This window comes from Lissotriton helveticus, chromosome 1_1 (genome assembly GCF_964261635.1).
Source record: "Lissotriton helveticus chromosome 1_1, aLisHel1.1, whole genome shotgun sequence".
NCBI classification, from domain to species: domain Eukaryota; kingdom Metazoa; phylum Chordata; class Amphibia; order Caudata; family Salamandridae; genus Lissotriton; species Lissotriton helveticus.
The window spans coordinates 1,429,042,521-1,429,056,716 of NC_136057.1; the positions used below are offsets into that span (position 1 = coordinate 1,429,042,521).

General features: G+C 42.5%; 1 protein-coding gene across 1 annotated transcript in view; it reads right to left on the reverse strand.

The window, feature by feature from the left end:
* Window positions 1-14,196, reverse strand: part of LOC144764166 (A.superbus venom factor 1-like) — a 1,132,054-nt gene that overhangs the window by 344,497 nt on the left and 773,361 nt on the right. Inside the window, exons 31-32 of the mRNA XM_078650288.1 lie at window positions 9,624-10,030; window positions 5,737-6,455 (exon numbers count right to left, since the gene is read on the reverse strand). Of these exons, the coding sequence (XP_078506414.1) occupies window positions 5,737-6,455; window positions 9,624-10,030 (1,126 nt within the window). The remainder of the gene's footprint in view (window positions 1-5,736; window positions 6,456-9,623; window positions 10,031-14,196) is intronic.

Sequence of the window (14,196 nt, forward strand, 5' to 3'; positions counted from 1 at the left end):
TATATATATATATATATATATATATATATATATATGTGTGTGTATATTACCTACCATAGTTAGAACATAGTTTCCATAGGAAAAGCATTTTTTGATTTGTTGATAACTTTAGCATAATTTCACTTTGATGAATCTTCGTGAAATTCTTAAAAAGAAAAAGTCTATCCAGGTCAGCTCCTATCCTGAAAGTTTGGTGGTGATTCATCAAGTGGGGGCTGAGAAAAAAGGAGGGTCCCAAAAAGTGTTTTCTCCACGTTAATTTCCATAGGAAACTTTAGCCAGGCCTACAGCCCGAACTGTTGAACGGAATTACACCAAATTTTGCAAAAAGGTAGCGCTTGCTTCAGAAAACAACCTATTTTTAAATGATGTAAATCCATTCAGTATTTTTTGAGAAATTCAAAAAATAAGAGTCAAAAAATCCATTTCCCATAGGAAACTTTAGGCAAGGCTACAGCCCAAACTGCTGAATGGAATTACACCAAGTTTGCCAAAAAGGTTGTGCTTGGTTAAGAAAGTGACCTTTTTTAAATATGGTGTATATCAGTTCAGTAGTTGCTGAGAAATTATAAAAATATCAATATCTAGAGGCGCGGTGGATCAGCGCAACCTCCCAACCATGAGTTCTATTCCAATTGGCTGTCAACACTCCAAACCAGGAAGTGTTGGCAGCCATCTTGCGACTCAGTAGAACCGAGTCACAAGAAAACAGTAAAAGAATGGTGAAAAAAAATAAAAGGGGGTAGGGTAGAAACCCCCTAACCCCCTAGGCCTACTCAGGGGGTCCCACAAGGACCCCCTGGGCCAAAAATGCATATATTCTTTTAAAAATCAGTCAAATTCACGCTGGGTGTGCAAATTCGGACGAAAAAAAATTTGAATCGCGGGCTTCATATAAATGAGGCACCCGGGTGGGCCAGGTCCCGGAGGCATCAATAATAAATATATGCGGGGACCTGTGTGGGCCCCCGCAGCCCTGGGGACTGCCACCCCCGGGGCTTGGTTGAGATTCTGTGCAGGAGGGCACTCGGCCCTCCCGCAGCCCCGGGGACCGCCAACCCCGGGGCTTCTTTATTAATGTGTGGGGGAGCCTTCAAGGTCCCTCCAAACCCCAGGGTCTGCCACCCTCTAGGGATTTTATAAATTAATCATGGGGGCTCACGCCCCCCGCTGTCCCGGGACCGCGCCGGGCTAAGCCCGGGCAAAGGGCGGGCCCTCTTAGGCCCTCTGAGGCCGGAAGAGCCTGTCCCGGGCCCCCCTCTGAGCTGTCTAATCCCAGGGGAGGTAGGAAGGGCCTGCGGTCTGTGTTGTCACCTGTAATCTGTCCGATGTTTATATTAAGATCTAGATAAGATATTATTTAACATCTGATCATGGTGGATTGTGTATTTTCTGTTAGGACTCTATTCAGATACTTGCTATTGAGTAACTTTAACATATAGCCCTAAGTCGACATAATGTCCTCACCAGTCCCAATTACAACGTCCCCAGCAGGCGGGGGGGTTAAGCAAGGGACTCTAGATAATTATTTTATTAGGGCCATAGGAAGAACAGACAGGGATAGAGCCCTTGCAGAACGACGGGCTGAGCGACGTCGCTCGATAGAGCTAATCAAGAACAAACGCTCCTCGTTGGGCCCGTCCCAGCTTGCCTCGTCTCCCCTCCCTAGTACTAACAGCGATAGTAATGAAGCAGAAGACCCTCCTGAAGATAGTATTTCTTTATTGATACAAGATATTACTTCTCCTCATCCCGATACTACTAATGACTTGCCTATAAATCTCTCTGTAGTCTCAGGTATTAAGTCACCAGAGGCGGAAGCATTGGTAGTCTCATCATCACCAGTGGTTGAGCCTATTAAAAAACCTAATAAATCCCCATAAAAAAAGGCATGTTCGTATGGTTCTCCCCCGAAAAGAAGGAAAAGAGGGGTTAATTTAGTCCAGAAGAATAAAATTAGCCAAGTAGATCGTGGTAATACTACGACCCCTGTGTTAGTTATTCCAAATACTTCTATATCACCTATAAAATCCCCCTCAGTTTTACTGGATACAACTTATACCGCCTTGTTGAAAAGTATCAAGAAATTAGTAAGGTCTCTCACATTACCTTTGGTAGAGAGATTACTACTAATAGGGCAACAACTGGGAAAACTAGAACAAACAATTAAAGAACTTAAAGAAGGAACTAGGACTGTTCTAGTTCCTCCATCATTAACTAAAACTATCACATTGCCCCCAAATATTCCCGATCAAAAGGCGAATAAAACTACCAATCAGACAATCTCCCAAAATTTAAAATCACCACTTCCCAAAGCTGTGAGACCAAAGGGAAAAAATAGTGATAAGTTGGCACAGGAGGTCCTAAAGACAAACATTTTGGGCAATCCATCCAAATCCTCTAGTAAGGATACCCCTGCGAAGCCTACTGCTTCTAACAGGCCAAACGTGGAATTACCTCCAGAAGCAGTCCCACTAGAGGTGGTGCTCACCGGAGTGCCGGAACTGGAGGAAGGAAATGCTAGTATAAATGAAAATCAAACTCAATTAAAAAATAAAGTTATATTTTGGCTTAAGAAAAATCGTCCTCTTCCCCCTAATGTGAATGGTGAGATTCTCCACGTTAGACGCCTTCCTTGGTTAGGGCCTAGCAAAAAGAATATTACGGGGGACGTCATTGTAATAAACTTTAGAGACACGAAGGCAGTGAGTTACATCTTAGATTGGACTTCCCCCACTGACAGTAACCTGATTATCCCTCGCAACCTGACTTATTTTTATCCCAGAAATAAGATAACTTATCCAAATTCCAGGCCTCAGGATTATTATCACGATGATATTATCACACCTCTATTATATCGTGAGTATAACTACCCTGGGCCTTATCCGGAGTCACGAATAAACTATTCCAGGCCTCTATTTCAACGTCAGGATGCTCCCACCAGGTTTCAACCAATGCAGCAAGTAGAACAATATAGAAATGTACCCAATTATCAGAATAATTATATTGACCCTCCAGGTAATAATTATTATTCCTTACCATGGAGAAATTCCTCTACTCAGGTGGGCAGTTTTAATTACCACCCGATACCTAGACCTTTTTTTATTCCCACAAGAAAATCGCTTCAACATTCTGTCAGGTTTAGATGACATCGAATGACCACTACTTACTCTAAATCTTTTTTTTAAATTTTTTTATTGAGAGTTCAATTATAGCAATACAATACAATAGAAATCCAATTAACACAGTACGCGGAGGAAAAAAGCTGAAAAACATTCATACAAATTGTCATTTTAACCTTTTAAGTTATAAAGTGCACATTTGTGTAAGAGCAGACAATTAATAAACTGGTTCAAATAGCCAAAAGATTTTGGTTAGAATTGAAAGAATACATAACATACATATGCAGTAAATGTTCTCATGTTTTCATGTTTTCACATTTAATATTCCAAAGCTAAGTTCAAAAGTGCAGTGTGCGGAGATAGAACCATCAAACTAGACTAATAAATATTTTCGATAGAGCATAAATAAGGTTAAGTAATAACAGGAAAAAACTAAACATCGAACACACTCCAATATTTATCATATTTTTTGAGAGCCCCTGACCTAAGGGCATATTTTTTCTCCCTACCCTGGATTCGCTGTAGTTTTACCTTCCATGCCTGGAAGGATGGGACGGAATCTGTTCTCCAGGACTGTAATATAAGATATTTAGCTATTAGAGAAGCTATAAAAAGGGGCTCATCATATTGGGTGTGGAAAGGAGAGCAGCCTATGAGGGGAATTAGGTCGTTAAATATGATGTTTGTTTTAAGGACAATTGAAAGATATTTTTCTATTTCCTTCCATAAAACCTGGATTTTTGGGCACTCCCAAATAATGTGTTTCCAAGTGCCTTTTTCTTCACATCGGAAGCATTTGTCGGCTACGAGGGGGAAGATATCATGTAGAAAGGAGGGGGTTCTATATATTAGCCATTTATTGTAGAATTGCATACGTTTAAAGTTTGCTCCTCGAAAGATGGTTTTATTAAATTTGTTTATTTTGTCCCAAACCTGTTGATTAATTATTATATCTTCCCTTTTTTTCCAACGTTCGATTATCTTGCTGTAGAAGTCCAGTTCCTTACTTTCTATTAATATTTTAATCCAAATACACATTTTCTTTTGTGTTATGTTATTAAAAGTAGTGGAGATATTTTCTTTGTGGGATAAATTTCCTATATTAAGTTCCCTAAGTTTTGGACATAGCGTGATAAATGACCAATTCAGAATTGTGTGTGAGTGGATTAACTGGCTGTGAATTTCATCCCAAGATTTCCACCTATTTCCCAATAGAAAGTCTTAAATTTTTTCAAAGCCATTTTGCTTCCAGAGAGTTAATATATTTTTGTCCATACAACCTGCTTCTCCCAGGCTGAAATTCATTAAGTTCGTCTTATTACTTACTTTGGGTAAATCATAAAATTTTAAAAACTGAGTTTTTACCTTGAACGTCCACTGCAAAGTTTTATATCGTACTTTTTTGGGGTCTTTCGTGGTTCTTACCGGATCAAAAATTTTCAATTCTAGCAGCATCCTTTTCATAAAAAAATTGTCTGTCTCATGGCAATCCAAGGAAAAAAAAAACCTATGACTGTAATGTGCAAAAGACGCAAAATAATATTCTTTAATATTTGGAAGGGATAACCCTCCTTGTGTGGAGGATACATATAAAGTGCTCAGTGCAAGTCTAGGGGATTTTTTTGCCCATAAGAAAGAGGAAAACAGAGCTTCTATTTTTTTTAAAATATGAGGCCTGGATTGCGCAGGGAATCGCACTAAAAAGGAAATTAAAAAGAGGTAATACCGACATTCGAATTAGCGATGCCCGCCCTATGAGAGACAGGGGTAATAGATTCCACCGATCTAAAAGTGAACCCACCTTTTTTAAAAGAGGTAGAAAATTTAAGGAATAAAGATCGTCTAGGCTATCCGATATAAATATACCAAGATATCTCTTTGGATCCGTGTTGTATATCTGTCTGAATTCAGGAACTAAAGTGTCTGTAGTGCAGTTAAGTAGAATAATTTCTGTTTTGTTTACATTAATTTTATAACCCCCTAGCTTTTGGAAGTCCGAGAAGATTTTTAAAATCTTCAATTGACTTGAGGGTTTAGAGTCTAAAAAAAGGGCAATATCATCCGCATATAGTTTTATATTTGTCATTCCTGAAATTGGGCCTGTGGCAGCTTTGATATTCCTAATAGCGATCGCTAGAGGTTCTATAAAAAGTGCAAATAAAATTGGGGATAGGGGGCAGCCTTGTCGTGTGCCTCTAGTGACCTCACAGGACCCAATGTTGGTATTATTGATGATAATTTGTGCCCTAGACTTTGTGTATAAGTGTCGTAAAAGAGAGATAAAAGCATTCGGGAAATTAAAACTATGTAAAACTGCAAACAGGCAATCCCAGGAGACTAGATCGAAGGCTTTCTCCGCATCTAAAAACCAAATTTGAGCCTTAACCTTGTTAGTTTTAAAATAGTCTATGGCCTCCAGAAGAAATGTAGTATTGGAATGGAGATGCCTGCCTGCAATAAAGCCGCACTGATCAGAAGCTATTAGTGATCCTACTAGTTTATTTAATCGGTTTGCTAAAAGTTTAGTTAAAATTTTATAATCTGTGTTCAGGAGGCTAATCGGTCGGTAAGAATTTATATTTTCCTTGTCCTTTCCCTTTTTTAAAATACTAACCACCACCGCTGTATGAAAAGAGTCTGGTGGAGGACCTCCATGAAGCAAACTATTAATTACTTCCAAGAATTCTTTACGCAATATTCCCTTAAATGTTTTAAAGAATTCAATGGGAAGACCATCCTCTCCATTGGCTTTGCCATTGGGGAAGGACTCTATCACTTCATCTAGTTCTAATGCTGTGAAATCCTGTGTGAGGTAGATCTTGCCCTCAGCATCCATTTTAGGTATTTCCAGAGGCTGAAGAAAATCTGTGATAGATTCAAGTGAGGTCCCCGCAGAAGCTTGATATATCCCCTCGTAATGTTTTAAAAACAGCTCGCCAATGGCAGTGGTGGTCTTAGCTTGATTTTTAGTGATGGAGTCAGTTAACTGATCTATTCTGTTGCGTGCCTGCTTTTCTTTAGATTGCCAGGCCAGAAGCTTTCCTGTGTACTCACTCTCCTCATAAATTTTTTGTGCCTGAAAATTACTATTTGTCTCACCTAGATCATAATAAAATTCCTTCATCTTGCGCTTCGCCTCGAGCAGATTGTGGCTGGAAATCTGGGATCCAGCCCTATAATGATCTTGGGAAGCCTGGGACAGTTCGGTTTGGAGTTTGATTTTCTCCTCCCGTTTTGCCTTAGTCTTGGGGATCTCTTTAGATGTGATTATTCCACGTATAGTAGCTTTAAATGCATCCCAGATAATGTTTAAAGGAGCTGTCCCTCTATTCTCTAAAAAAAATAGCTCGACCTGATCATTAATGTCAGAGCACCAATGTTGGTCAAGGAGGTTGAGTTTGTTAAAAAACCATCTATTTAAAGGTCTTGCTTCATGATTCCCCAGTTTGACCTCCATACAAAGAGCCGCGTGATCCGAAAAGGCATTGGGTAGGAAATCGTAATTATATAATTCTAGGTAGTGGGAGGACAAGAAAAAATCCAGCCTTGACGCAGAATTATATTTTACTGAGTGGCATGTGTACTCGCGCTTGGTGGGATTCAAATTGCGCCAAAGATCAATGACGTCAAGATCTATCTTGCAACTTTGAACAGCTAATGAGACTTGGGATTTATTCTGTCGACGGTCTTTCTTAGAAGAGTCCAATCGAGGGTTTTGTAAAAGGTTAAAATCACCCCCCCAAATTATTGGTCCAGAGAGGCCGGTTAAAGCCTGCTTAACCTGTAAAATAGGTTGCGGGTCGTCCAGAATAGGTGCGTAGATTGTGGCAAGGATAATGTTGACATTATTTAATTTTCCATGTACGACAGCCCATCTGCCTCTAGGATCTATGGACGACCCTTCTAGATAAAAACCTACATGTCTTCCTATTAGAATAGAAACTCCTCTCTGGGCCAGCCCTGCCGGAGCAGATATGTTATGGCCCGTCCAATTTTTGAAGAGTTTAGCTGACTCTGCCTGATTTTTGTGATGGGTTTCCTGCAAATAGATGACATCAGGTAGTAGATTTTTTAACCAGCTTTCAATAGCGTTCCTCTTGCGGGCGTTGTTCAACCCGTTAACATTTAATGAAATGAATTTCACCATGTCATTGATGTTCTAAATATTGATCATAGCCCTCAAATAAAGTGCACAGGTGCAAAATTAGAAAATATGCAAACATCAGCGAGAGCATGAAAAACTGATAAGTAGTACTAATATATAAAAATAAAGAACAAAAGTAACAGGTAGTCATGGGAAAGATCATGAAAAATCTGAAATTCAGTGTGCAAATATGCAAACGAGCAGCAATAGTATAAAGTGCTTATCTGAGGGGACCCATCGTAGCCCTCAAATAAAGTGCAAGAGTGCAGAATTAACCAATATGCAAACATCAGCGACAGCATAAATAACTGATAAATGATACTAATATATAACAATGAAGAACAAAAATAACAGATATTCGTGGGAGGAACCATGAAAAATCTGGAATTCAATGTGCAAAATATGCAAGCGAGCAGCAATAATGTAAAGTGTGCAGGACATGGAGATAGAAGAGATAGCAGCTTGGTTTTGAACATTTAGATATACAAGCCATTCGGCATAGCCCCTAGCTAAAGTGCAGGTAAATGGAATAAATAAATAAATATGCAATAAGTTTTGAGACTCCTCCCAGAATGAAAAATATGTACCTATGTTTGTAGGATCTTGTCAATTATAGCCAAAGTGACATGTGCTGAATAATCTTCGTACCGTAAACATAAAAATGTGGAAAGATATATTGTATTTGAACTCTCTATTTTTTCCCCCATGCGACACCCCCCTTCACCCCCCTTCCCTCCCCCCCTGAGTGGACGGAGACCCCAGAGTCCCACTTCTGTCCTGCTCTGTTGTCTCTTCCTTTTGGATGCCATCTCTTTGCATCCTTGTGTGCTTCCTGTTTCCAACGAGTGACCGCCGTACATTCGTGACTAGTAATAGATTCAGCAGAATACGTCTGCTTGGTTTATTAACCCTCAAGGCCGTCAAGTAGTATCTGGGCTTCACGTAGGGCCGTGAATATAAAGAATTTTCCTTTAACCAAAACTTTGAGTTTTGATTGCTGCACTATCATAGCCTGGGCTCCTTTGCTCTTAAAGGGGTCAATGAGCTTCACAAAGTCTCTGCGTCTGTGGGCAGATGCAACCGACATATCACCAAAGATCCTGAAATTATTCACCCCCTCTGCATTAAAAGTTCTTTTAGAAAATGCGGTATTTAGGATTTTTTCTTTTACCCTAAAGTCTGCAAAGTTGAGAAGGATAGTACGGGGAATTTTAAGTTACTGGGTTTGTGTGCAGGGACTCTGTGAGCTCTTGTTATAGTCAAATCACCTTGTAGCTCAGGGATCGCTTTTTTTAATAATGAATTTGACCAGCTAACTACGTCCTTGTCTTCAAGGCCCTCTGGTATGCCTACTAGTCGTAGATTCGATCTCCTATCGTAATTCTCCAGGTCCTGGAGTTTTTCCTCTAGATGGGTTTTCTCTCTGTTGGCCTCCGTAAGATTTTTCTGGATTGTAGACAGAGAGTCTTCTAGAGATGAAATTCGAACTTCGGCTTCAGAGACCCTTAGAGGAATATTTCCAAGGCACTCTTCCATCTTCGTGAGCCTGCTGTGTAGAAGAGAGATTTCCTGGGCCTGGGATAGCTTGAAGTCTCTTAGTTCCTGGAGAATCGTAATTAAGATATCTTCCATCTTATTTACTTTTGAAGCGTTCGGGAGAACGGGCAAGACATCCTGGGAGGTCAAAGACTTCTCTGAGCTTAGGGCTTGATTCGGAGCTGTCGTAGTTTGCTTATTGCCGGGGGATAGACTGGAGGCTGTACTTGTGGAAAACGACAGGGGGGGAACCACCTCCGAGGCGGAGACCGTTGGTATAGGCATAGGCATAGGCAGCGCTGCTACTCCTTCCAGCCTTGTCGCCCCTGCGATGTTAGGCACCGGAGACTTCTGTGGCGATTTTTGCATTATGGGGCTGCCTGCTCCCTCTACAGTGTTGGTCGATACCCGTTCTATAGTGACTCTTGTACCCCCTTGATCTCTCTCCCCTCTCTCCCCTCGTGAAGGAGTACTTGAAAGATGACCCTGCTGGCCCTGCTGAAGAAGGGTTTTTTAGAAGAGAGGGTATTGTTTGGGGGTAGATCGACTCACAGGACATGAAGAAGGGGACGTATTAACGGCCTTAACCGGTTGGGCCGCATAGAAGCTGAGAGGCTCACCCACTTGGAAGCAAGGAGTTTCAGTCAGGGGCCTGTTTTTTAGGATTTCAATGGAGCGTCGTCGCTCTGCCCTACGCTCGGCTAAGGAGCAGTCTTTCTCCCCATCTCCGCCACCCGGAGTTCGTGAAAAATGAATATCCAATGTCCTGTTTTTGGTTCCATCCGCCCTTACGTTGGACCCCCCCTGGTCCGTTTTTTTACCTTTATCTCTCTCCTTTTCCTCCCCCTTATCCCCCCTGTCACCGGCAGCGTGCAAGCTTAGTTCTGCTGACAGCTCCGATAGAGTCAGGCTCTCTGCCTCTTCATCTTCTACACCCTCTTCAAGTCCATTGTCCTCGTTGATATCATTATCTTCTTCCATGTGCTTCCTTAATACATTGTACTTGTTTTTTATATTTTGATCATTAAGCTCCATTACTTTCTGTTTTAGAGCTTCTTGTTGTTGCTTTTTCCTTCTACTTTTTCTCTCCCCCCTCTTAGTTGCTGGAGAGCTAATCGGAGTGGGGAGCTTCACTTCCTTTCCCAGCTCTTGCTTGAGCTGTTTGCCCCTTGCTCTTGCCGCCATCAGGATTCGTAGGACACAGATCGCAAACGTATCACAACGTATGCTCAGGGGAATTAGAACATTTAAACGGGGAACTCGTTGGCAGTGAGGAGGTTGTGAGGATTAGCTCCCCTCAAGCAGATGTAATTGCGTAGCGGAGTTTAAATGGTACAGAAGGGCTCCTTTGCTCTCCCTGGGCCGCCAAAAGTTCAGAAGACAGCTGTGCGGAGGTTGATGAAAAGATTGCAGGGGGGTGGGGTACAAACAAGCGAGTGCGAGCTGAGGAGAGTCCAGCGCGCCTTACCTCGTAGAACAGGTCAAACCAGCAATCTCCCCCGACACCGGTGCCTCACCTTCGCTTGCAGGACCCTAGTGTTCTCTTGTTGCTCTGGCTCGCTTCCAAATGCTGCCAAATGCTTCACCCTCCATAAATTCCAGCCCGGAGGAGCAGAGAGAACAGGGGAGAATCAAGCACCCCTCCAACTGATAAGGCAAAAAATCAGCGCTACTCCTGTCGCTGCGCTGCAGCCCAGCAGGTGGAGCTCTTCCCTCTCATGTCCCTTGGAAGTCCTGGTCCGTGCACTCTCTCTCCGTGGATTCCGGCCCGGATTTCAATTCCAGCCCGGAGCCCGGAGACCAGCGGCCCCCCTGCAGTCTCAGTGAGAGCGGCGGAAGACCAAGCACCTCCCCAAAAAATGAGGATAGTCAGCGCCGCACAACATCAGCCCAGCAGCCCGGCAGCTCGAAGTGCCGGACCCCCCGTCGGCTCCGCTCGGTGATAGGCAGCCAGCTAGCAGGGCAGCTAGCTAGCGGGTACAAGCAGCAGGTCCAGAGCGGCGAGAGCGGCAAGAGCAGCAAGAGCGGTAGGCGGGAGCGGCATTGGCAGCAGCAGCGCTGCGGCAGGCATGGGCGTATCCAAAGGGAGGAAACAGGAAGCACAGCAGCGGCGCGGGTGGGTCCGCGTCAGCCGTTCAACTTACTCTAAATCTTGAGGATAATTCTGTTTTGCCCTTGCCAGTTAACCTAAGAACACCTCAAAAGGTATGCCAATCGGCCGACCGCAGTGGTAGTTTTTCTCTTACTGGCGTTAGTCCAATGAACGATATAGATATTATTGCTCCCATAGAATGTTCAAGGATTTCAATACAGGATGACTCCCTATTATTACAGGGACACAATATGTTAACGTCAACCCTAACTACTACCTTGACTCTTTCTATCCTTTTTTGGAATATTGCGGGTCTCCGCACTAAAGTTGACCAACCGAACTGGCTAGAAACAATCAGTCAACATAACATAGTATGCTGCCAGGAAACCTGGTCAGTTACTGCAATTCACCTTCAGGGCTATAGATTGTTTCAGTCAAGCGCACATCCTTCACCTGCCGGTAGACCCAAGGGAGGTTTAGCAATTTATGTATCCAATATCCTTACATTTGAAAAAATGGTAGAAATTTCTACCGATGACAATTATCAGCTAATTAAATTCTCAGTAAATCGAGGGGATACATATTTCTTGTTAAACTTTTATAACAATCTTTCACCTCCTGACTTTGAGAAAGTCCTAAATAGGATATCTTCGGTCTTAAATGAGCAACGGATTAAATGTCCCGCCCAGTCTTTTAAATTAATTTGGGGTGGCGATTTCAATATTGCTTTGTGTAATGATTATTCCAACTCAAACCGTGGAGTTGTAGATGAGGAGGGGGCTCCCATAACGCATTTCGCACACTCCAGTGATGGGAATATTTTAAGTGAAAAACTTTTTACCCTAGGACTGGGGTTTGCGAACGAACTTGCTGAACCCCCAATTGATTTTTCCCCCACCTTTCATGGTAGGGGTTGTAATACTACAATTAATTTTATTTTGATATCCCTACACATGAAGGCGGAAGTGATTACATTTAATATGGGTAACGACATTAGTAGTGATCATTTTTCTAACTGTGTTACCATTTCAGTTCCCACAGGGCGCGATCTTACAGGTAACCCAGGACTGCTAACCCAAAAAGCCCTGTCTTTAGATAAAATCAATGGTTACTCGGTAAAGTGGGCTAGAGTAGAACCTGATGTCATTACATCAAATGTCGTTCTCAAATCACTTCCCATGCTGGAAACATGTCTAAACCTGCACTCCACCGTTGATGACATTCTAACTAATTTTATCAATATTACTAAAGTAATTAGTAAGGAGCTGCTCCGCAAACAAAAGCAGACTGGTCCTCAAGATAATAGGTGGTTCAACTCGGAATGTCGCAGAGCCCTTTCTAAATTAAAGGGGGAACTGCACAAAACCGAGAGGGATCAGCAAGAAATCAGGAAGCTGAGACGGATTTATAACCTGGCGAAAAAAGAATGTCGAAAGGAAAGGAAAAAAGATTTATGGGAAAAGCTCCACGAGAGCTGTAATAGAAAGGATGGTAAAATGTTCTGGAGAGTGGTTAACTCACCCTTCCTGAAGGATGGGAACACTGGACCAAGTCTAGAGGTAGCAATCAACGCAGACGGATGGGTATCACATTTCTCAAAAATATTTTCAGTAGTCGTTGGTGAATCAACTCCAAGTACAAATACCTCTCCATATCCTATCGATTTAACCTTTAGCCTTGAGGAAGTAATTGAGGCCTTGACATCCTCGAAATCTGGTAAAGCCCCGGGGCCGGACGGCGTACCGCTAGATATTTACACCCATACCCAGGAACTCTGGGCTCCGGTATTAACCAGAGTACTTGAAGCAGCCTTAAAAAGGGGTCTCGTAAAATCTTGGTCAACTTCTATCCTGCTCCCCAATTTTTAAGAAGGGCGATCGTAATAACCCGGCTTGCTATAGGCCCATCTCCCTCCTGGACTCCTTTGGTAAAGTTGCAGGTCAGTTGATACTCGACAGACTTCGGATCTGGTCAGGGGATAATCACATTCTGACCGATCTGCAATATGGTTTCCGGGAGGGACTGGGCACAGTGGAGCAGGCTTTGAATCTCTCTCTCCTAACGGGGATGTATGTTCAGGCCAAGAAAGGCAATCTTCACCTGGTCTATGTGGATTTGACCGCAGCCTTTGACTGTGTTTCACATTCAAAGCTGTGGTCAATCCTAATAGAACTGGGTCTTGACCTCCCGATAATATGCTTTTTACGCGAGCTGTACCAGGGAGCAACGGCCAGGGTCAGATTCGGAGTGAATGGGGAGCTTAGTCACCACTTCCCTGTTACAAAGGGGGTTAGACAGGGATGTGTACTGGCTCCCTTCTTATTTAACCTCTATACAAACGGGCTTGAGAAGGCCATGTTAGAAGGGAGCCAGGACCTACCTGCCATTGTTCGTCGCCCTATTCCCGCGTTACTCTATGCGGATGACGCGGTGATTATGGCGTGAACTCCAGTGCAACTCCAGAAACAGTTAAACTCCTACTGTAACTTTATGGCCTCATTGGACCTCAAGGTTAATATTAAAAAAACTTTTGTCATGCACTTTGGGAAAAAGATAACCAAAAATAAATCGATATTTATTGAAGAATCTAGGTTGGAGTGTACTAAAACATACCCTTACTTGGGTATTTTATTTGATAGTGCTTCATCTTGGAAACCTGCAATCGTTAGCAGGCATCTCCTATTTTTAAGAGCTACATCCGCCCTAATTATGTTTGCACGCAAATTAGGGAAGCCCCCCCCCAAAATAACTTTTACAAATATACTATGCAAAGTGCCATAGCGTAGCTGTCTATGGCGCTGGGGTATGGGGCTATGTACCGGTCGATATTTTGCAGAGGGTAGAGAATACCTTGATCTGTTATTTGCTGCCCGTTTCACAGCGTACTCCAACATACGCTTGTCATATTGAACTGGGAATGGACTATATAGCTGATTATATAAAACTTCAGCCAATACTATTGTGGCACCGCATTTGGACAACAGAACAGTGTTGCTTAACTCGTGCTTTAATTTTAGACTGTTTGGGCCTAGATAACTGGTCAAACATTCCGTGGCTGTCTTTTGTACATGATACCTTCAGGGATTTGAATCTTTCTATATACTTTAACGAACCTTTACTTTTATCTGAAATTACAAGAAAGACCCTGAAAATAACATGTCTGTCACATTTAAGAGAGCTACGCTTAGCCCAAGAATCTAACAAAGCTTCAAATCGACACTTGTTAAGCATTCAGTGTAACCAGGGTATTCAACCGTATCTAACGTATTGTTTGACCAACTATGAAAAATATATGTTGTCAC